The sequence below is a fragment of the Tursiops truncatus genome, chromosome 11, assembly GCF_011762595.2.
Source record: "Tursiops truncatus isolate mTurTru1 chromosome 11, mTurTru1.mat.Y, whole genome shotgun sequence".
NCBI classification, from domain to species: domain Eukaryota; kingdom Metazoa; phylum Chordata; class Mammalia; order Artiodactyla; family Delphinidae; genus Tursiops; species Tursiops truncatus.
This window is the reverse complement of record NC_047044.1, coordinates 47,649,841-47,673,457: the sequence shown is the minus strand read 5'-3', so window position 1 is coordinate 47,673,457 and position 23,617 is coordinate 47,649,841. Positions and strand designations below refer to the sequence as shown.

The window sequence follows — 23,617 nt, the reverse complement described above, 5'->3', positions numbered from 1 at the left end:
TTTCTTTTAGAACTGCTTTTGCTGCATCCCATAGATTTTGGATTGTTGTGTTTTTGTTTTCATTTGTTTCCAGGTACTTTTAAATTTCTTTTTTGATATCTTCAGTGATCCATTGGTTGTTTAGTAGCATATTGGTTAGCCTCACATTCACATTTAATGTCATTATTGATAGGTATGTACTTATTGCCATTTTGTTCATTGTTTTGGGGCTGTGGTTTTTGCATTTTTTTTTTTTTATTATAGTTGACTGTGGTCAGAAAAGATGCTTGATAGGATTTCAGTTTTGTTACATTTATGGAGACTTGTTTTGTGGCCTAATATGTGATCTGTCCTGGAGCATATTCCTTGTGCATTTGAAAAGAATGTATTCTGTGGCTTTTGGATGAAATGTTCTGTATATATCTATTAAGTTCATGTGGTCTAATATGTCATTTAAGGCCTACCTAGTATTACTGTATTACTGTCAGTTTCTCCCTTTATGTCTGTTAATATTGCTTTATGTGTTTTTTTAAAAATAAATTTACTTATTTATTTATTTTTGGCTGCATTGGGTCTTTTGTTGCTGCAGGCGGGCTTTCTCTAATTGTGGCTAGTGGAGGCTACTCTTTGTTGCGGTGCGCAGGCTTCTCACTGCAGTGTTCTCTGTTGCAGAGCACAGGCTTTAGGTGAGCGGGCTTCAGTAGTTTTTTGTTTTTTTTTTTTTTTTGCGGTACGCAGGCCTCTCACTGTTGTGGCCTCTCCCGTTACGGAGCACAGGCTCTGGACACACAGGCCTATCTGCCATGGCTCATGGGCCCAGCTGCTCTGCAGCATGTGGGATCTTCCTGGACTGGGGCACGAACCCATGTCCCCTGCATCAGCAGGTGAACCCTCAACCACTGCGCCACCAGGGAAGCCCGCTTCTGTAGTTTTTTTTTTTTTGAGGTACGTGGGCCTCTCACTGCTGTGGCTTCTCCCGTTGCGGAGCACAGGCCCTGGACACGCGGGCCCAACGGCAATAGCTCACGGGCCCAGCCGCTCCTCGGCATGTGGGATCCTCCTGGACCGGGGCATGAACCCGTGTCCCCTGCATCAGCAGGCGGACTCTCAACCACTGCACCACCAGGGAAGCCCCGCTTCAGTAGTTTTGACAGGCAGGCTCAGTAGTTGTGGCTCTTGGGCTCTAGATTGCAGTGTCAGTAGTTGTGGTGCATGGGCTTAGTTGCTCCACGGCATGTGGGATCTTCCCGGAGAAGAGCATGAACCCGTGTCACCTGCATTGGCAGGCAGATTCTTAACCACTGTGCCACCAGGGAAGTCCCTGCTTTATGTGTTTAGGTGCGCCTATGTTAGGTGCATTTATAACTGTTATGTATCTTTTTATTAGGTTTATCCCTTTATCATTATGTATTGTCCTTAGTGTCGTGTGACTGTCTATTTTCAAATCTATTCTGTCTGATGTAAGTACTGCTACCTCGTTTTTATTTTTGTTTTTTTAATTTCCATTTGCATGGAATACTTTTTTCCATCCCCTTACTTTCAGTTTGTATGTTCAGATCTGAAGTGAGTCTTTTGTAGGCAGCATATATATTGGTATTGTTTTTGTAGCTGTTCAGCCATTCTATGTGTTTTGATTGGAGCATTTAGTTCATCTACATTTAATGTGATTTTTGATAGGTATGTACTTATTGCCATTTTGTTAACTGCTTTGGGGTTGTTTTTAATAGTTGTTTTTGGTCCTTCTTTTGATCTCTTCCCTTGTGATTTGAAGACTTTCTTTAATGTTATGTTTGAATTCCTTTTTTCTGTGTGTTTATATTATAGGTTTTTGGTTTCTAGTTACCTTGAGGTATCTATCTGTGTGTCTATCTACGTACCTATCTATGATTATTTTAAGTTGCTGATCTCTTAAGTTCAAATGCATTTCAACAATCCTGCATTTTTACTAATCATCCCCCCATGTTAACTGTTTTTGACATCACATTTTGCATCTTTTTTGTGTGTGTATCCCCTCACTACTTATTGTGGTTATAGACAGTTTTACTACTTTTGTCTTTTAACCTTCTTACTAGCTTTGTACATAGTTGATTGACTACCTTTACTGTATATTTGTCTTTACCAATGAGATTTTTCCTTTTGTAGTTTCCATTTTTGTAGTTGTGGCATTTTTTTTTTCTTTTTTCCACTTAGGAAGTCCCTTTAACATTTCTTGTAAAGCTGGTTTGCTGGTGTTGAACTCTTTTAGCTTTTGCTTGTCTGTAAAATTTTTGATCTCACCCTCAAGTGAAAGCCTTGCCTGGTAGGTTTTTTGTTGTAGGTTTTTGTTTTTTGTTGTTGTAGGTTTTTTTTTTGTTGTAGGTTTTTCCCTTTTTTGTTGTAGGTTTTTGCCTTTCATCACTTTAAGTATATTGTGCCACTCCCTTCTGACCTGCAGAGTTTCTACTGAAAAGTCAGCTTATAGCCTTATGGGAGTTCCCTTGTACATAAGTAGTTGCTTTTCCTTTGCTGCCTTTAATATTCTCTCTTTATCTTTAATTTTTGCCATTTAGTTTTTTTAAATATTTATCATTCATTTATTTTGGCTGTACTGACTCTTAGTTGTGGCATGTGGGATCTTATTATTTTTTTTAGTTGTTCCATGTGGACTTCTTAGTTGCAGCATGTGGACTTTCAATTGTGGCATGCAGATTCTTAGTTGTGGCATGCATGTGGGATCTAGTTCCCCGAACAGGGATTGAACCTGGGCCTCCTGCACTGGGAGTGTGCAGTCTTACCTACTGGGCCACCAGGGAAGTCCTGCCATTCAGTTTTTGTCTTGGTGTGGTCCTCTGGGTTGATACTGTATGGGACTCTCTGGGCTTCCTGGACCTGGATGTCTGTTTTCTTTCCCAGGTTAGGGAAGATTTTAGCTATTATGTCCTCATATATATTCTCTGCCCCTTTCTCTCTTCTCCTTCTGAGACTCCTATAATGTGAATTTTGGTACACTAGATGTCCCTCAGGTCTCTTAAACTCCTCATTTTCTTTTTTTTTTCCTAATTGAAGTATAGTTGATGTACAATATAAATTTCAGGTATAAAACAGTGATTCACAATTTTCAAAGATTATACCCCATTTATAGTTACAAAATATTAGCTATATTCCCTGTGCTGCACAATATATCCTTGTAGCTTATTTATTTTATACATAGTAGTTTGTACCTGTTAATCTTCTACCCCTATCTTGCCCCTCCCCTCTTCCTTCTCCCTTCTCCCCGTTGGTAAACACTAGCTTGTTTCTATTTGTAAGTTTGTTTCTTTTTGTTACATTCACAAGTTTGTTTTATTTTTCAGATTATACACATAAATGATATCATACATTATTTGGCTTTCTCTGACTTATTTCACTAAACATAACACCCTTCAAGTCCATCCATGTTTCAAATGGCAAAATTCCATTCTCTTTTATGGCTGAGTAGTATTCCATTGTATATATACCACATCTTATTTATCCATTTGTCTGTTGGTGGACACTTAGGTTGCTTCCATATCTTGGCTATTGTAAATAATGCTGCTATGAACATTGGGATTGTCCTAATTTCTTTTTATTTGTTTGCTTGTCTGTTTGCTTTTTCTGTTCAGCTCCAGTGATTCCCACTACTCTGTCTTCTAGCTTGTGGATCCATTCCTCTGTACCATCTAATCTACTGTTGATTCTTTCTAGTGTATTTTTCATTTCAGTTATTGTATTCTTCATCTCTGTTTGGCTCTTCTTTGTATTTTCTAACTCTTCGTTAAAACTGTATAACTTTTTGCTCTGTTCAGCCATAGATATCTAAAGTTCTGAACATCATTATGATCATTACCTGGTGACTAGGGCTGTATGCTCTAAGGGTGCCCCCTATTTGGGCTGCTTGAACCCTTCTGTTGTGGTGGGCTGATTACTATGGGCCATCTTGGTGGGTGTGGCTGGCCCTGTTCTGGTTGGTTTCCAAGCCCTGCCTTGTGCAGAGGCTGCCATCTGCTGGTGGGTAGGGCTGGATTACAAGGTTGCTGGCTATGGGGCCCTGGGGGATCCTGGGCTCCAGCTAATCCACTAGTGAGTGGAGCCAGGTACTAGAGTGGATGGTTATGGGGATGGAGGTGGGGGAGTGTGTCCTCGATCTAATGTTGGCTTGCTGGTGGGTGGGGCCAGTTCCTGACACAGCTGGCTGCTGGGTCTGAGGTGTCCCAAAGCTGGTGTTGGCCCACTGGTGAATGGGGCTGGAGGCTGGGGCAGCTGGCTAATGGGTCCAAAGGGTCTTGGAGCTGGTGTCTGCCTGCTGGTGGGTGGGATTGGGGCCTGGGGGTTCCTGGGGCTGGTGTTGGCCTGCGGGTAGACAGTGCTGGAGCTAGTGCTAGCTCACTGGTGGGCAGAACTGCATTCCCAGGTCTCTGGCTGCAGGGCCCTAAGGGTCCTAGAGCTGGTGTCCTGCTGGTAGGTGGGGCTGGATCCTGGACCAGCTGGCTGAGGGTCCCAAGGTGTCCCAGAGCTGATTTTGGCCTGCTGTTGGGCAGGACCAGCGCCCAAAGGGTCTTGTGACTGGTGCAGGCCTACTGGTGGATGGGCTGGGTCCTGATACTGTAGGCTGCAGGGCTGAAGTGGTCCTGGGGCTGGTGTCCACCTGATGGTGGGCAGGGCCAAGGCCCAGGGTGTCCTGGGGCTAGTGCTGGCTCACTGGTTGGCAGATCCAGGTCCTGGGGTCTTTAGCTGCAGTGTCCTGGGGGTCCTGGAGTTGGTGTTTTGGCCTGGTGGTGGGTAGGGCTGGTGCCCATGGGATCCCGGGACTGGTGTCTACCCACTGGTGGGTGAGCCTGGTCCTGTGGCTAGTGCCAGCCCATTGGTAGGCAGGGTCAGGGTCTGAGGCCTCTGGTAGACAGAGCCAGGTCCTGGGTTGACTGTGGGCTCAGGGGATCTTAAGGCAGCAGGCCTCGTGGTGGGTGGGGCTGTCTCTCCACCTGGTTGGTTGCTTGGGCTGAGGCATCCCAGTACTGATAACCACGGGCTGGATCCCAAGGCTAATAAGCTAGAGCAAGGACTCCAAAATGGCACTTGCCAGCAGTGTTCATGGGGTAGAGCAAACTCCCAAAGATGGTTGCTGCCAGTGTCTATGTCCCCAGGGTGAGCTGCAGTTGCCTCCTACCTCTCCAGGAGACTCCAAGATCAGATGGTGAGACTGATGCTCCTTTCAAATTACTGCTTATACTCTGGGTCCTGGAGGATGTGAGAGTTTGTGTGCACCTTTAAGAGTGGTGTCTCTATTTCCCACAGTCCTCTGGCTCTCCCAAAAGTAAGCCCTGCTGGCCTTTAAAGTCAGACATTCTAGGGGCTCATCCTCTTGGTGCAGGACTCCCCGGGCTGGGGAGCCCAATGTGGAGCTGACCACTCGCTCCTTGGTGGGTGACACACCCGCGGTATGGATCTTGACTACTACGTCACCACCCCTCTTACCCTGCTCATTGTGGTTCCTTCTTTATAACTTTGGTTGAAGGTCTTTTCTGCTAGTCTTCCAGTTTTTCTCATCAATAGTTTCCCTATTGTAATTTTGGTGTGCCCATGGGAGGAGGTGTGCTCAGGGTTTTCCCTTTTCTGCCATCTTGGCCACATTTCTCCCCCATTATAATTAGTTTTGTTAAAATAAAAATTATATTTGAATATCATCTATTTGGATAATCAAAGGCAGTAGTCTGAATATGCTTCTTTTGTTTTGGAAGGACCATGCCTGCCCACTTTGGAAGTACACATATATGGGCAGTTGGGAGCCTCTAAGGCATCGAATAAGACCAACATGAGAGAATGATGTTACAATTTAGTAGGGCCACGAAATGCTGTTGTCTCCCTATCCTGTTCACTTGTGTTACCATATGGCAGCCTGGCTTAAGTGGTTTCTCAACATGTGATAGTTCTGAACGGTCTGGAAGGGATGTAGCTAGTGCATGGATGGGACTAGGGTTAGCTACCCTGTCACTTGTCAGCATGAAAAGCCCTATCGTAATTGCTTGTAACTCCTCTGTGTCATCTATGAAACTAAATTCCATGAAGCCAAGAACATCTTCTTGATTGTGATACACATACAGGTAGGTGCTCAATAAGAGTTTATTGAATGAATCAAAGCACTGGGACTTAAGTCTTGAAGCCGGCTTTAAAAGCAGGAGATTGTGGGTCCCAAAGCTAAACCAGGGTTATATGTTGGCATAATTTAGATTTTTAATTTTAATAAATGTTTTAAAGGTACTGATTAGTGTTTAGGTCTGTAGGCTGATGACAATAACTGCAAGTAGTCATTCATTGTATTGTGAAAAGTTGGTAGTTGCATTTTCTGGTTATGTGAATTCTGAATTGGGTTTTGATTTAGTATTTATAAAAAATTATTTCTTAATAATTATTTCTTTAAAAAGTACCAGTTGTTTAATAAAAGTTTGTAGCCATATTGTCTATCATGCAGCCAGCTTTCAATTAGATATGATAGGGAATTTTTGACATTTACAAATACTGCTTTAAAAAGATAATTATCTGAAAGCACCAGCACATTTAGAAGGTGCTCAGAAGTGTTTAATTATAATAAATTGTAAAATGAACTGTTAACAGGAACTAGCAAAGAGCAACAGAAAATAGAACAAGGGCATTGTGAAGTGACAAGCAGTTGGGAGACTCTACGTGTGTTTAGTAATTTACTAGCAGGTAATGTATTTGAAATTATATATTAAAATATTGTTATAATATTATTATTTCAGATAAGAGAACCATAATTGATTGTTTTTAGGAGAGTGGTGATCCTAAATCATACTTGAATTCTTATCACTCTTCTAAAACTCTCCTTTAAAAATTCCTATTTTAAAAAATTGATAGACATTGCCTCTCTCTCTTTTTTTTTTTTGCCGCAGTTTGCGGGATCTTAGTTCCCTGACCAGGGATGAAACCCGGGCCCATGGCAGTGAAAGCATTGAGTCCTAACCACTGGACTACCAGGGAATTCCCAACATTGCCCTCTCATCCTTTCAGTCCTATAGATCTGCCTTCAGAATACAACTATTTATATGTTCACCCAACAACTTGAAGTCAGCGTAACAAAATATCTTTCATATTCACAATTTCAACTTTTTCAAAACATTTTTTTTTACTGTCATGTTAGGTGAATTTCATTTATTTCTCAGTTAAGTTTTAGTATTTTTATGTGCTTATTTTTGGTCCACACCTTTCCAGGCAATACCCTGTATTAGGCCTTCTTCCAAGATCACAGTAACATCTGCCTAAGTTGACTTCACCTTTTTTTTTGGTTCATTTATAGATAATTTACAGATATCTTCATGTTGCTTCCCTGATTTAAATATTAAAAAACCCCAATAATTTCACTGCTTGTTGGACATTATCTCAGATGTTTGCCTGATCATTTTACTTTTACAGCTGTCTGTGGAACAGGTGCTTTCTTTTCACCACTCTCTTCTCTCATCTTTCTTGCTGCAACAAAGGTCCTAGGCCTCCTGAGTCTCTCAAGACTTTTAATTTTCATCCTAGTGGACCGGGACAGGCTAAATTCAAAATAGCAGATCTGGTACTTACCTGCTTAGTGGACTTAGAATTAGAGACAATAAATGCATAGAGCCTGGGATGGAGTCTGGCAGGTGGGAAGGACCAGAAGTCGTTTAATATCCTTCTTGCATCCATTCATGACCATAAACCCAGTGAGCTAGACTTGAATTCACCCCGCCCTTTTTTTTCCCACGTTGCCTGGAACTCTGTTCACACTTAAATTCACTGCCTTGCTGCTTTGTATCTTTCAATAGCAGATTGTAACATCCTTTTGTGTTGCCTTGTTCCCCCAGGTGCCTCATCTAATGCATTGTGTGCACAGTAGGCATTCAGTAAAGGATGTTGCTTGGCAAGGAAATCAGCTGTGCAGTTTTCTCTAGTTTACAAGAGGACAAGACACTTGTAAGAATCATCCTGAAAAAATATTGTCCATGCAATAAATTACTTAAATGGCAAAAGAGAAACATTTTAAGGAAACAGTGGTCTTTAAAAGTTGATATGGTATCAGACTTGTAATAGAATTGGGAAAGCTTTTCTTAAAAACAGAACAGCCTTCTGTATTTAAAAAAAATACTTTTTTTCACCTTTTCTCACAATCGTTCATTTTTCTTTTTTAAGAGGCATGTGAGACCAGGTCTCTGTAGTTAAGCACTTTAACCACCAGGTGGAAGCACCGCATTGGGAGTTCTCGGAAGCCCACCGTCAGCTCCTAACTACTGGTAGGTAGATTCCTAACAGTAAGTACAGAATACTCCTGGAAGACAGATTGCTGGGCTAGAAAGCAAAGAAATAATGGGAGTTGTTACACATTTTGGTCCTGAAATCTTTCACTATTCACCCTTCAGGGCTTCATGAGACAAACACTGTGTAAAAATACTATATGTTAGTGTTGAAGAACATGTTCTTGATCAATTAGGGAAAAGTTTAATTAACTGAGCTAAGTTAATAAACTTATTTCAAGATCTGGAAATTTCAGTGAATATGTAAGAAGGTGTAGCAATTGTGTACGCTGGCGCTTCTGAAATTTGAGGTTTCTTTTTTTTTTTTTTTTTTTTTTGAGGTACGCGGGCCTCTCACTGTTGCGGCCTCTGCGGTTGCGGAGCACAGGCTCCGGTTGCACAAGCTCAGCGGTCCCCAGCATCGGCAGGCGGACTCTCAACCACTGCGCCACCAGGGAAGCCCTGAGGTTTCATTTTTTAAATCAGTTGCTTTTCTTTCATTCTAAAAGTAGTTAGTAGAAAATTTCAAAAATGAAGTAGGAAAAAACGAAAACATACTACCAACCAAAAAGCTGACTAATCCTTTTTACAGTTTATCTTCTTTTACCTTTTTCCCCTCTATGTCTAATAGTTTAAAATTTAGTTCATTTGTACTTTGCTTTGGACGGTGGCGTAGGGAGTAATAAACGCTGTAAGGAGCTGCAAATTTAAGGATCAATGTCTAGGGACTTCCCTGGCGGTCCAGTGGTTAAGACTCCGTGCTTCCACTGCAGGGGGTGTGAATTCGATCCCTGGCTGGGGGACTAAGATCCCATATGCCACGTGGTACGGCCAAAAAAATTTTTTAAAAAAGTATCAAAGTCTAGCTAAGATATACCAGGAAACTCCTGCTAAAGGCGGTCCTATATAATGAATTCTCTTTTGAAAATAGAAAAACTGGCCCCAATTCATCTTCAAAATTGAGACATTTGTCACTTTTTAGAAATTGGTACCTGTAAATTAGTTCCTACTCAGTCTTGTCTTATTTAAACTATTATTTGTTTAGCATGTTTCAGGGGGCAGACATACACTTAAGCCCAACCTCTCTGTCCTATGACTAGAAATTCGATGTTAAGAGGTTGCATCGATGAAGGGATGAGGGTTAGGGCTGTTAGTTATCCAATTCCTAGAAGAGGCAAATTTTTTATTATTCTGTGTTTCAAAAGCACTTTGAAATCTATAAAATATTATTCAAGACAAAAGACCCCTCCCTATATACCAGCATTTCCCAAAATTTCTAGATATGTAAGTTCAAAGAGATGGTACTAGGCTAAATTATTTAAGAAAATGTTTCCATGGCTGAGTCTGGGGAATCCATTTCTTTCCTGCTTGATTTCTCAGACCCTTTACAGTGTATGCTGGGAATTTTCCAAAGATTTTGTGTGTGTGTGTGTTTGTGGTATGTGTTTTTTGTGTGATTTTTTGTGTTTGTTTTTTGGGTTTTGTGCCAGTAGGCACACTTTTCATCCATTATCTCCCCCATGGCACAAAGTAATTTGGATAGGTATATATCATATAAACTTCCGGAAGGACTCTCTGGGCTTTGAAGAATTATTGCAGTACTGTTGCCTCATAAAAGGTCATTAGATTTGGTCTTTATTTGATGGCAGTCAGTTCTCTCTGGTATGTGGACTTTGTACACTGGTGTAAGTATTTGTTTTCAAAGTAATGTAATGGAAAGAAACAGCATTTGTTGTTTACAGAAATATTCTTTATTGAGAATCAGAAATATTCTGATTTTACTGAATTCAGAGGTAGTCTTGGCCCCTGCCCCATAACACTTTTTAGTCTTAGACAATTTGTGCATTTTAAGTTTTTAATTATAGTACAAAAGAAAGTCACTGAGAAAACTTATAAAATCAGCTTATGCAACATTTATGAAAGGCTATGGAGTAGTTCATGTGCTGAAGTATGATAAAATGGTTTGTGAGCAATACAGTACAGTATCTGCTTATCAGTGATACAATGTAAAGTCTGTAATGAAGTTAGACTGTTTCCCCAAATTTCTACGTTAGGTGCTGTGAACTTTTTTTCACTTTAACCATCATAATTTTCTCCCCTTCCCGCCAATCTAAATCTGTCATGACATAGGCATCAACTGTATTGTCACCGTGTAGAATAAGAACCAAATTTCTCAATAAGCAACTTCCCCTGTCACAGTGAGACAATATGCTATGCTCATTTTTCTAGATTCCCTAGGAAAAGATATTTTTAATCCAGTGACAGATATTTTTACTTTCTAAAGGTAGAGCTAACCTCTCATACCATTTTAAGAAATACTACAAATGCAAATTTGCTTCTAGAACAAAAATGTTGATTTCTTAGACTTTCAGAAATATTGAGAAGAGGCTTTTTAACATTTCTGATACATCCAACAGCTCAAGTCTGTGATAAATTAAGCACCAAAGTCAACACTGATAGTACCTGCAGAGACTTAACATTTCTCTAAAATACTCTCCACCATTTAAATTCATTCTTGTTAACATTTATTATAATTTGAGGAGGTACGTGGGTAAAAGCTGTGTTATTTCATGAACATTTCCTTAAATATTATTAAATGGTCATTCTAGCTAGCCACTGTTTCAGCTTTCAGACCAATTCTGTTTATTGGTCTCTAATAAGTTATACTGCCTTCAAAATATTTATGCCTCTTGAGTGTTAATTATCCTTCCTCCACCTGGGCAGGTACCCAAAACTGGCACCAGAGTGTGGCATCTTACACCGCTGCTACTGATAATCATAGAATCACAGTCAAGCAGAGACCTTCATTTTACAGGTAAGGAAACTGAACTGTGGTGGGTTGAATCACAGGGCTCCTGCCTCCTAATTATCATTCTATTATACATGCTATCTTCTTTTCGCCTATCTTGAAAATCTTTTACTATGTTGGTTTCTCTATAAAAGGAATTACACCTGAACTTAGAACCCGGGGAGCATAATCAACAGCCTAAGAGGGTGGAGAACAGTAGGAAAGGTGTTGGGGATCTGGTCTCACTGTAGTCAGAATTCCATGGTTGTTTTTTCTCTTGAACACGTCACTTGATGAGTGGAGGGTGTAGCTGGGATTCTACCATACTAAATCCTTGCAGCAAACTTCACTTTCAAGCACAGAGCTGTCGCTGCAAAATATACCTCAAACCTGCTCTGAACTAAATTCAGGTTTGGTTTATATTTGGTTTGGAAATTTTCTAAATTGTTTTGCTTGTCTCTAAATGGTTTTAAGTTTGATTCTGATAAAATTTCTGATTTTAAAAGCATTATTTCCTTCAGAAATTTACATTAAGGTTCATGTCCCTTCAGAATTGCTATCTTAGAAAAGGAAAAGTTAGAACTCAGAATGCCTGACTGAAAATTGTTTAGGACTTGATAGTAAATCAAGTTGAGTTTTGTATACTTTTATCTGTAATATTACCAAACTCATTTTCTGCAATATTATATTAATATATACTTTCAAGTATATAATAAATTACCACTTATTTAAATAAAAATGATCAAGATATTTAGGTTATTACCAGATTTAAAAGAGTTCTACAAATATTGCTGATATTAACATGTATGATTTTGTGCATGTAGAATAAACTGGCATAGGAATAGCTCCTAAATGCCCATGTATCTCCCTTTCATTTGTGGGTCTCAAGCAGGTACCAAGCCCAGTACAGTTTCTGTTTCCAGACCCTATGGGACTTTCAATTTAAAATAAGAGCCAAGGCAACTCACTTTCATGAGCGATACACAGCACTCAGAAACCTGCTCGCCAGAGTTGCTGGTCTGCTGTTTGTTTGATACCCCCACCTCCCCTAATTCTTGCATATAATGTTTTAAGAGCAGCAGTTTGCTGGAGCACTTGGTTCATTCATTCAGGTCTCACCATGTGATAGGGTTTAGAATAAGTTTTTCAAACAAATTAAATAGACCCTGGTCTCAGAGACCTCTCACTCTGCCAGAGAAAATCACTCATGGAAATAGAAGAGCATAATGCAGTGTTATAAATCCCACAACAGAGGTAACCTGTTTAACTTGTGGAGCAAAGGGGCTGGGAGGGGGTGAAACTGAGTGGAATGGGACAATGGTCAGCAAAGGTTTCCCAGAGGAGTTGATACCTGAACTGTTGTTGTTGTTGTTTTTTTTAAGGGAATCATCATTGATCTTTATATTTTACTTGTTTACTCTTTAACAGACTAGTCTTTGTTTCTGTTGGAGTTTCACCTAAGTAAGATATGTAATTTACACAGCATGTATGCCTTGGAGCCTTCACTTTCTAGAGTACATTATTATGAAGCACCTAATGAAGCATTATTTTAATATTTAATAGTCACTATCCTCTTTTTTTTATTGTGGTATAATATACATAACATAAAATTTACAATTTTAACCAGTTTTGAGTATACAATTCAGTGGCATTAAATACTTCACAATGTTGTACAACCATTATCACTATCTATTTCCAGAACTTTCTCATCATGACAAACAGAAACTCTGTACCCATTAAACAACCTGAACTGGGTTTTAAAGGAGGAGTGGGAAAGAAAATGTAGTGGGTCAGAATGTCATTGCAGACACAGGGGACACTGTGTTGTGTGTGTAGGAACTACAAGCAGTTGATTGCTGATTTTTGTTTTAAATAGACCCCTTTCCCCAGTGCTGTGTGGAGGTTGGATTTGAAGAGGAGAAAGCTGGAAGCAAGAGACCAGTAGAGCTGTTGCCGTGGTACAGGTGAGCTATGATGGCCTAAACCTGGTGGTGTTAGTAGCCATGAAGAGAGGGTAGAATCAATCAACACATACAAATAACATCAATCTTTAGTGACTGACTGGATAGATGGGATGGAGGAGGAGGAGGAGGTATCAAGGGTGACTCCCAGGTTTCTAGTTTGGTGCTATCAGTAACTGAGACAGAAGGCAGGAGGAAGAGCAGCTCTGGGGAGAGAAGTATGTTCAATTTTTCAACATGATGAGTTTGAGGTATCTATGGGTCACATCCAGGTAGATGTGTCCAGTGGGCAGTCAGACCTGAGTGTGAAGCTCAGGCATTTGGGGGTCATCAGCATAAGAGAAGACTGTGGCATCTGGTTGCAGAAAGGCAGGGACCCTTACCTTAATTGACCTATTATTTTGGGGCTCAGTAGACAAATCTGTCATCCCATCAGGCCCATATTTTCTTGGGCCACTGAGACGTGGTTGCCTGTTTTCTCTCATATTTCCTTAGAACGTTGGCAAAACTTAATATTCCCAGTCCTATCATCATTTTTCCCTGCACTGAGAATTATATATGGCACTATCTCTTCACATATAGTACACATGGCAAGGTCTTGTATATAGTAGGTGATCAATAAATGTTCATCTTCATTGCTTATATTCAAATGGCTCTCTGTATACAAAATTACCTCCTTTTTTTCTTGCAGGAACTTCTTTCATGCTTCTCAAGTTTAACTTTTTACAAATTTCTAAGACTACTTCAAGATTAAGTGTAAGTGAGCTGTACTTGATGGGTAGGTGTCTTCCATCATTAAGACTAAATCATTCCTTTCATTATCACCATACTTTGCTTGTTGCAGGATTTGGAAACAAACATTTCTCTTCTTAGGGAAGGACCGTGGAGTTTATCCAGTCAAGGTCCCACAGAGGGAGTTAGAGTTGCAGTAACCTGGCGTGAGTAAGCCCTGATTCCAGGTGGTGATGGGGGTTGAGTTTCACATTCTGCTTTATTTGAACAATATGTGAAAAAGAGTCACTAAAAATAAGAACAGACTGGGCTTTGTTGCAGCTGAGTGGCCTTGCAAATCTCTGTAAAGAGGAATTATAGGACATAAAGGATCTGATTCTGGGATATGATCCAATTGCCCTGTGAATGGAAGTAAAATATCCTTTTTAAGAGCACTGAAGTTCTGGGATTTTGGGGGAATAGTCACTTCTGTGAGATGTGGATTGTGTCCAGGGACTGTAACCTGAGAGGAAACAAGAAAGTTATCTGAGTGATTTCAGATGTTTTGTGGTGCCAACAGTGAAAAACACTGATATCCACCACTAAAATGCAGCCTTTATGAAACACATGTAACAACCTGCCAGGTCTCCCCAGGCTAGAAACAGCTTCAGTCCTGCTCGGTGAATGAGTTACCAAGTGCCTACTGATATGGACCGCAGTTGTTAATGCTGTTGCTGAGAATTACAAAGTGAAATAAAGACAGTTCCTTTATCTGAAGATGTAAGTCAGAAGCAATAGACTGATTTCTGTCCCCATCGTTTTCATGGAGCGCAAAGGTAAAGAGTTGACCGTTTCTCTTTGTCTCAAGTCTGTACTTAATATCCTGATTCTGTGTCAAGATTATTTATAAGTGGAATTTTTTTCTCAATTTATTCCATTTTCCTTGCAGCTGATCTAAGTGTATATATAAGTTATTGCTTCTTTAAAAAGCTTTGATTTTACCTGGTTTTGTCCATGAGTCTGAATCTTCAGCTAGATTTATCTTTTTGGTGGAGGAAATGATCAGGAAAATAATGACAAATACTAAACTAACTAGAGACTATTGCTACTGAGAAATGCTTTTATTATATATGGTAGAGAGGGAAAAGAATAACATTTACGTAACCACTAATTGGCATGTATTTTAGCCATTCATTTCAGCTTCCAGAGTCTTTCTTACCTTCTGTTTTTGTCCTAGAGCTAGTAACTAAAGCCAACTTGTGCATAACTTTATTCTATAAATATGTGGCTTATTTTTAAAATTTTTTATTGGAGTATAGTTAGTTTACAAATTGTTAGTTTCAGGTGTATAGCAAAGTGAATCTGTTATACATATATCCAAGATGTGGCTTATTTATGGGATTTGCATAAAAACAGTTCGTTGATAGATTCACTATAAGGAAAACCCTTTTTTTTCACAGAATGAAAATGTCACAGTAAATAACAGGAAAATAAAGGGTCTTTTTAGGCAAAGATTCATAGTGAGTTGAGGTCTTTCCAGCTCTATTCATGTCCTCGGTAGGAGGAAAGATACTCAAGAAAAGCATGAGCCCCTCACTCAAAGTGCTGAGTACTTTGGTGATAACCTATGGAGCAGGGGTTTTTAATCCTAGAGTTTTATGAACTGAAAACCATGCCCTTTATTATGTCCTAAAGAAGAAACAACTACAAAGCCAGTTTTTACTACAGAATAGATGACTACCTTCTCTCAGGAGTAGCTCTATACGGAATGACTAGTATGGCTGGCGTTAGACCCATTAAGCAAACTAGATGAATCTTGACATTCTTAAAGTCACATCAAAGAGGAAGAGTCATAATCTGGCCAAATAAATCAGATACTTATTCATTTAGTTCATTCACATAAACTCACTCAGCCTCAAACTAGTCCATGCGTCCTTAGAGGAAGAAAAGCCTTAGAAACATGCATCTAAATAAAATTAAAATCTGGAATTTTACTTGCATTGATTGGAAAACTCACCATCGTTTGCTTATGAGCGGGCAGCAAAATATGTATCACTTAATATAGTGGTAAACTTTGTGGATCAAATTTTATTTGTAGTGAATTCTAAGGAACTTGTGTCGCAATCAATTTTTAATAGTAGAAGTTATGGTTCACGGAACAGATGTTAAACTGGTATTCCATGAAGCTTGGAAGAACTGTGGCCACATTGTATTTTTGTTTGTGTTTTTAAATTTTTACTGGAATATAGTTGCTTTACAATGTTGTGTTAGTTTCTGCTGTACAGCAAAATGAATCAGCTCTATGTATGTATATATCCCCTCCTTTTTGGATTTCCTTCCCATTTAGGACAACACAGAGCATTGAGTAGAGTTCCCTGTGCTATACAGTAGGTTCTTATTAGTTATCTGTGTTATACATAGTAGTGTATATATGTTAATCCCAATCTCCCAGTTCATCCCACCACCCCACATTGTTTATTTATTCTTATTAATAAGGTTTGTTCCATTTTTTATCCTAAAAGGTACCACCCGAAATGGGATTTGGCTTCTATTTGAAAAATTGCCAGTTGGGGAAAAAACATGATTTTCTGAGTTTCTCCCTATTATTGCCACCTCACCCACTCCCTGCTAAATGCAAGTTGGCCTTTTATTCTGTCCTGATATATCTACTTTTGGACTTTCCAGACTTATTTTAGATCCTTTCTAGGTAAGTAAGTATTGTGAGTTCTATAATATTTTAATAACAATAGTTATTAGCATTGTATACTTACCTCTATTACATAGACCCCAGGCAAGAGAAGGAGGTAATACTCTCCAAATTTGTTGGTTCTATAGGGGCAGACGTGTTTTCTGTCTTGGACTTCTACAGTTACATTGGGTAATGGAGTCCCATTCTGATCAAAAATTTGACCCTTTACACCTGCAAGACAAAAAGAGAATTAAATGTTAATACCACATTTTATGGCATATGAAAAAAAATTCTTGTAATTATTTAAGAAAAATATGCCCAATATTTATTAGCTGTTTTGAGTTGAGTGTTTCAGAAGGGATGGTAAACTTTAAAAAAAATTGAGATATAATAAAAATATAACATATTAGTTTCAGGTGTACAACATAATGATTTAATATATGTATTGTGTAACAGTCACCACAATATGCCCAGTTAACATACACATTTTTTTTCTTGTGACGAAAACTTTTAAGATTTACTCTTAGCTAATTTCAAATATACAATACAGTATTTAACTATTATTTACCATGCTGTACATTACATCCCCAGGACTTATTTATTTTATAACTGGAAGTTTGTACTTTTTGACTGCCTTCACCTATTTTTCCCCACCCCCTGCCTCTGGCAACTACCAGTCTATTCTCTATATCATGAGTTGTTTTTTTTTTTAAAGATTCCACATATAAGTAACATCATAAGCTATTTGTCTTTCTCTGATTTATTGATATTTCACTTAGTATAATGCCCTCAGTGTCTGTCCATATTGTCACAAATGGCAAGATTTCTTCTTATGGCAGAATAGTATTCCATTGTATAAATATACCACATTTTCTTTATTCATCCATCCAATTAAGTTGCTTCTGTGTCTCAGCTATTATAAATAATGCTGCAGTGAACATGGTGGGTGCAGATATCTTTTCAAGTTAGTTTTCTCATTTCTTTTGGACAAATACCCAGAAGTAGAATTACTGGATCATATGGTAGTTCTATTTTTGATTTTTCTTAGAATCTCTATACTGTTTTCCGTAGTGCTGCACCAATTTACATTCCCATCAACAGTGCACAAGGGTTCCCTTTTCTCCACATCCTTGCCAACACTTGTTGCTTCTTGTCTTTTTTGACAATAGCCTTTCTAACAGGGGTAAGGTGATATCTCTACTTGTCTTTAACTCTTGATACTTTAATTACAGTGTGTCTTGATGTGGATCTCTTTCAGTTCATCTTATTTGGAACTCTCCAGGCTTCCTGGATCTGGATGTCTGCTTCCTTCCCCAGGTCAGGGAACTTTTCAGCCATTTTTTCTTCAAATAAGTTTTATATCCCTTTTTCTCTCTCTCCTCCTTCTGGGACCCCATAATGCAAATGTTTGTCTGTTTGATGTTGTCCCATAAGTTCTTTAAGCCATCTTCACTCTTTTTCATTCTTTTTCTTTTTGCTGCTCTGATTGGATGAATTCCATTGTCCTGTCTTCAGGTTCATTTATCCTTTCTTCTGCCTCATCTAGTCTGCTGTTGAACTCCTCTACTGTATTTTTCAGCTCTATGACTTTTATTTGGTACTTATATTTTCTTTCTCTTTGTTGAAATTCTCATTTTGTTCATGCATAGTTCTACTGAGCTCAGTGAGTATCTTTATGACCATTATTTTGAACTCTTTATCAGGTAAATCACCTACCTCTATTTCATTAAGCTCTTTTCTGGGGTTTTATCTTGTTCTTTCATTTGGAACATATTCCTCTGTGTTGACTCTCTGTGTTGGTTTCTATGCATTATATAAAACAACCATCTCTTCCAGTCTTGAAGGAGTGGCTTTGTGTAAGAGGTGAACTTACTGTTCAACCCTGCCCCAGCTCTGGGTTTTCTCTCAAACTTTTATGATTATCCAAGCAGCTTACTTTAGTCTTAATGGCTCCAGTAGTTGAGGGTGTGCCAAGACCTGTCAGTATCCCAAAGGGGAGTATCTCAGTCAGCACAAAGGTTCAGGCAGATTGGGAGCCAAACCCACAGCTTCGAAAGTATACAAATATACCTCTTCTGGGGGAAGACTGGGAGATGGGTGTTTCTGTCTACTCCCTCTGCACTGAGCCCTGGGGTGACTGACAGCCAGTTAAGAACCATTTCTCTGTTTGCTTTGTTCATCTCTTGCACTCATGAACACAAGCCATGTTGGCCAAGAGCCAGGCTATCAAGGGATGTGTTCTCTGGGCAGTAGCCAAAAAAGCCAAGGGGTACAGATGGGTACACAGGCTCCTTTCTTGGAGACACTGGTGATCTGGGGTACGGCATAGGTTGAGAGTGAAGATGGTGCCCAGTGGCCTCTGATGAATGATTGTAGTCAGCCGCTAGATGTGTATTTAATTAGAATCCTGCTCCTCAGGCCACAACTATGAAGATAAACTAATAGTCCTCTTTCACAGAAAGACTGGGTTTTCAGTCTGCTGCCTCTCCACTGTGCCCTGAGTGTAGCTGGTTAAGAACTCCTTCTCTGTTTGTTACAGTTCTGTGGGATTTATGAACACAAGACGTGCTGGCCAACAGACCCAGGAAATCAAGGGGTAGCCTCTGGGTGGCAACTGCAAAAAACAGTGCACCAGACGAGTGCACAAACTCTTTTCCAGGAGATTCCAGGATCCTGGAGGGAGGTGGAGGGACAGGGCAAAGATGGCAGCCACAAGCATCCATCTTTGGAGAGTATTTCAGTTGGCTCCTAGATGTATGTTAAATTAGATGACTGCCCCTCAGACCGAAACTTTCAGACAAGCAGATACGCCTCTTTCACAGAAAGACTGGGCACTTTTCAGTCAGCTGCTTTAGTGCTGGGTCCTGGGCAGTAGCCAGTTAAGTCTTTAAGAACTGTTTCTCAGTTTGCTATAGCCTTGTGAGTCTCATGGATGTGAGCCCCATCATTTTCAAAGCTAGATGTTTCAAGAGCCTCCAGAAGGAACCAGCCCTGCCAACACCTGGACTTTAGCCCAGTGAGACTGGTTTTGAACTTCCAACCTCCAGAACTGTACATTTAAATTCACTGTTACTTGAGAGGAGACAAGATGGCGGAGTAGAAGGTGAGCTCACCACTTCTTATGGAAACACCAAAGTCACAACCTACTGCTGTACAACCATTGACCAAAAAATGCTGAAACCTACCAAAAAAGATACCCTGCATCCAAAGACAAAGAAGAAGCCACAACAAGACAGTAGGAGGGGGTGCAATCTCAATAAAATCAAATCCCATACATGCCAGGTGGGTGACCCAAAAACTGGAAACAGAAGTTCTCCCACAGGAGTGAGAGTTCTGAGCCCTGTGTCAGGCTCCCCAGCCTGGGAGTCTGGCAATGGGAGGAGGAGCTCCCAGAGAATCTGGCTTTGAAGGCCAGTGGGTTTTGGTCACAGGGATTCCCCAGGACTGGGGGAAACAGAAACTCTATCTTGGAGGGTGCACACAGGGTCTTGTATGCACCAGGACCCAGGGGAAAAAAGCGGTGACCTCATAATAGACTGGGCTAGACTTACCTGCTAGTATTGGAGGGTCTCCTGCAGAAGCAGGGGGTGGGGGCAGCTGTGGCTCACTGCAGGGACAAGGACACTGGTGGTGGTAGTGTGGTAGTTCTGGTCGGTACTCATTGGCATGAGCCCTCTTGGAGGCTGCCATTTTCTCACCGAGTCCTGGCCCCACCCAACAGCCTGTAGGCTCCAGTGCTGGGACGCATAACCAACAGGGTAGGAACACAGCCCCACCCATCAGCAGACAGGCTGCTTAATGTCTTCCTGAGCACACAGCTGCCTGATAAACACACCCCCTGACATGGCCTTGCCCACCAGAGGGACAAGACTCAGCTCCACCCACCCATGGGCAGGAACCAGTCCCTCCCACCAGGAAGCCTACACAAGCGTCTTAAACAGTCTCATCCACCAGGGGGAGGTGACAGCAGAAGTAAGAAGAAATACAGTCCTGCAGCCCGCAGAATGGAAACTGCAATCACAGAAAGTTAGACAAATTGAGATGGCAGAGAAATATGTTCCAGATGAAGGAACAAGATAAAACCCCAGAACAACAACTAAGTGAAGGGGAGATAGATAGGCGATCTACCTGAAAAATAATTCAGAGTAATGATAGTAAAGATGATCTGAGATCTCAGAAAAAGAATGGGGGCACAGATCGAGAAGATACAAGAAATGTTTAACAAAGACCTAGAAGAACTAAAGAACAAACAAACAGATGAACAATACAATAACTGTAATGAAAAGTACACTAGAAGGAATCAATAGCAGAGTAACAGGTAGAAGAATGGATGAGTGACCTGGAAGAGAGAATGGTGGAATTCACTGCAGTGGGACAAAGAAAAACGAAAGAAAAGAAATGAGGCCAGACTAAGAGACCTCTGGGACAACATTAAATGCATGATCATTCTCATTATAGGGGTCCTAGAAGGAAAAGAGAGAGATAAAGGACCTGAGAAAATATCTGAAGAGATAACAGCTGAAAAATTCCTTAACATGGGAAAGGAAACAGTCACCCAAGTCCAGGAAGCACAGAGAGTCCCAGGCAGGATAAACCCAAGGAGGAACATATGAAGACACATAGTAATCAAATTGACAAAAAATTAAAGACAAAAAATGTTAAAAGCAACAAGGGAAAAGCAACAAATAACATACAACGGAATTCCCATAAGGTTATCAGCTGATTTCTCAGCAGAAACTCTGCAGGCCAGAAGGGAGTGGCACGATATATTTAATGTGATGAAAGGGAATAACCTACAACCAAGAATACCCAGCAAGGCTTTCATTCAGATTCAATGGAGAAATCAAAAGCTTTACAGACAAGCAAAAGCTAAAAGAATTCAGCACCAACAGACCAGCTTTGCAACAAACACTAAAGGAACTTCTCTATGGGCAAAAGAAAAGGCCACAACTAGAAACAAGAAAATTACAAATGGAAAAACTCACTGGTAAAGGCAAACATACAGTAAAGGTAGGGAATCATAGGCACACAAATATGATATCAAACCCAGCAACTGTGAGAAGAAGAGAGCAAAAATGCAGGATACAGGAAATGCATTTGAAATTAAAAAACTGGCAACTTAAAACAATCTTGTTTGGGCTTCCCTGGTGGCGCAGTGGTTGAGAGTCTGCCTGCCGATGCAGGGGACACAGGTTCGTGCCCCGGTCCGGGAAGATCCCACATGCCACGGAGCGCCTGGGCCCGTGAGCCATGGCCACTGAGCCTGCGCATCTGGAGCCTGTGCTCCGCAACGGGAGAGACCAGAACAGTGAGAGGCCCGGGTACCGCAAACAAAACAATCTTGTTTATGTATAGACTGCTATAGCAAAACCTCATGGTAACCACAAACCGAAAATGCACAACAGAGACACACACAAAAAAGGAAAAGGCATTCAAACACAATGCTAAAGTTAGTCATCAAATCACAAGAGAACAAAAGAGGAAGGGAAGAAAAAAGACCTACAAATCCAGAACAATTAACAAAATGGCAATAAGAACATACATATCAATAATTACCTTAAACATAAACAGATTAAATGCTCCAACCAAAAGACATAGACTAGCTGAATGGATACAAAAACCTGTATATATGCTGTCTACAAGAGCACTTCAGATCTAGGGACACATTTAGACTGAAAGTGAGGGGATGTAAAAATGCATTCCATGCAAATGGAAATCAAAAGAAAGCTGGAGTAGCAATACTCATAGCAGACAAAATAGACTTTAAAATAAAGACTATTACAAGAGACAAAGAAGGACACTACATAATGATCAAGGGAGCAGTCCAAGAAGAAGATATGACAATTGTAAATATATATGCACCCAACATAGGAGCACCTCAATATTTAAGCCAAATACTAAAAGCCACAGAAGGAGAAATTGACAGTAACACAGTAATAGTAGGGGACTTTAACACCCCACTTTCATCAATGGACAGATCATCCAGACAGAAAATCAATAAGGAAACACAGGCCTTAAATGACACATTAGACCAGATGGACTTAATTGATGTTTATAGAGCATTCCATCCAAAAGCAGCAAAATACACATTCCTCTCAAGTGCACAAGGAACATTCTCCAGGATTGATCACATGCTGGGCCACAAAGCATAAATTGGTAAATTTGAGAAAACTGAAATCATATCAAGCATCTTTTCCAACCACAACATATGAGATTAGAAATCAACTACAAGAAAATAAAACTAAAAAACATGGGGGATATATAGCCTGAACCAAGATGGAGTAGAAGGACTTGCTCTCACTCTCTTGTGAGAACACCAGAATCACAACTAGCTGCTGGACTATCATCGACAGGAAGACACTGGAACTCACCAAAAAAGATACCCCACATCCAAAGACAAAGGAGAAGCCACAATGAGATGGTATGAGGGGCACAATCACAGTAAAATCAAATTCCATAACTGCTGAGTGGGTGACTCACAAACTGGAGAACACTTATACCATAGAAGTCCACCCACTGGAGTGAAGGTTCTGCGCCCCACGTCAGGCTTCCCAACCTGTGGGTCCAGCAACAGGAGGAGGAATTCCTAGAGAATCAGACTTTGAAGGCTAGCGGGATTTGATTGCAGGACTTCGAAAGGACTGGGGGAAACAGAGACTCCACTCTTGGAGGGCACAAAGTAGTGTGCGCATCGGGACCCAGGGGAAGGAGCAGTGACCCCAGGGGAGACTGAACCAGACCTACCTGCTGCTGTTGGAGGGTCTCCTGCAGAGGCGGGGGTGGCTGTGTCTCACCGTGGGGACAAGGACACTGGCAGTAGAAGTTCTGGGAAGTACTACTTGGCGTGAGCCCTCCCAGAGTCTGCCATTAGCCCCACCAAAGAGCCCAGGTAGTCTCCAGTGTTGGGTTACCTCAGGCCAAACAACCAACAGGGAGGGAACCCAGCCCCACCCATCAGCAATCAAGAGGATTAAAGTTTTACTGAGCTCTGCCCACCAGAGCAACAGTCAGCTTTACCCACCACCAGACCCGCCCATCAGGAAACTTGCACAAGCCTCTTAGAAAGCCTCATCCACCAGAGGGCAGACAGCAGAAGCAAGAAGAACTACAGTCCTGCAGCCTGTGGAACAAAAACCACATTCACAGAAAGACAAGATGAAAAGGCAAAGGGCTATGTACCAGATAAAGGAAAAAGATAAAACCCCAGAAAAACAACTAAATA

The 23,617-nt window shown here is 40.6% G+C and overlaps 1 protein-coding gene across 5 annotated transcripts in view; it reads right to left on the bottom strand.

Moving 5' to 3' along the window:
- The window catches only part of CPM (carboxypeptidase M), a 123,786-nt gene that overhangs the window by 24,014 nt on the left and 76,155 nt on the right, over positions 1 to 23,617 (bottom strand). For 4 of the 5 annotated variants that reach the window (XM_019952385.3, XM_073788403.1, XM_073788401.1 and 1 more), the window contains 2 exons: positions 16,478 to 16,626; positions 13,968 to 14,229 (listed from right to left, as the gene is read on the bottom strand). In XM_019952385.3, the coding sequence (XP_019807944.1) occupies positions 13,987 to 14,229; positions 16,478 to 16,626 (392 nt within the window). In that variant the 3' untranslated portion in view covers positions 13,968 to 13,986. Of the gene's footprint in view, positions 1 to 13,967; positions 14,230 to 16,477; positions 16,627 to 23,617 lie in introns of those variants that run through there. The other variant, XM_073788400.1, reaches the window with a different exon arrangement.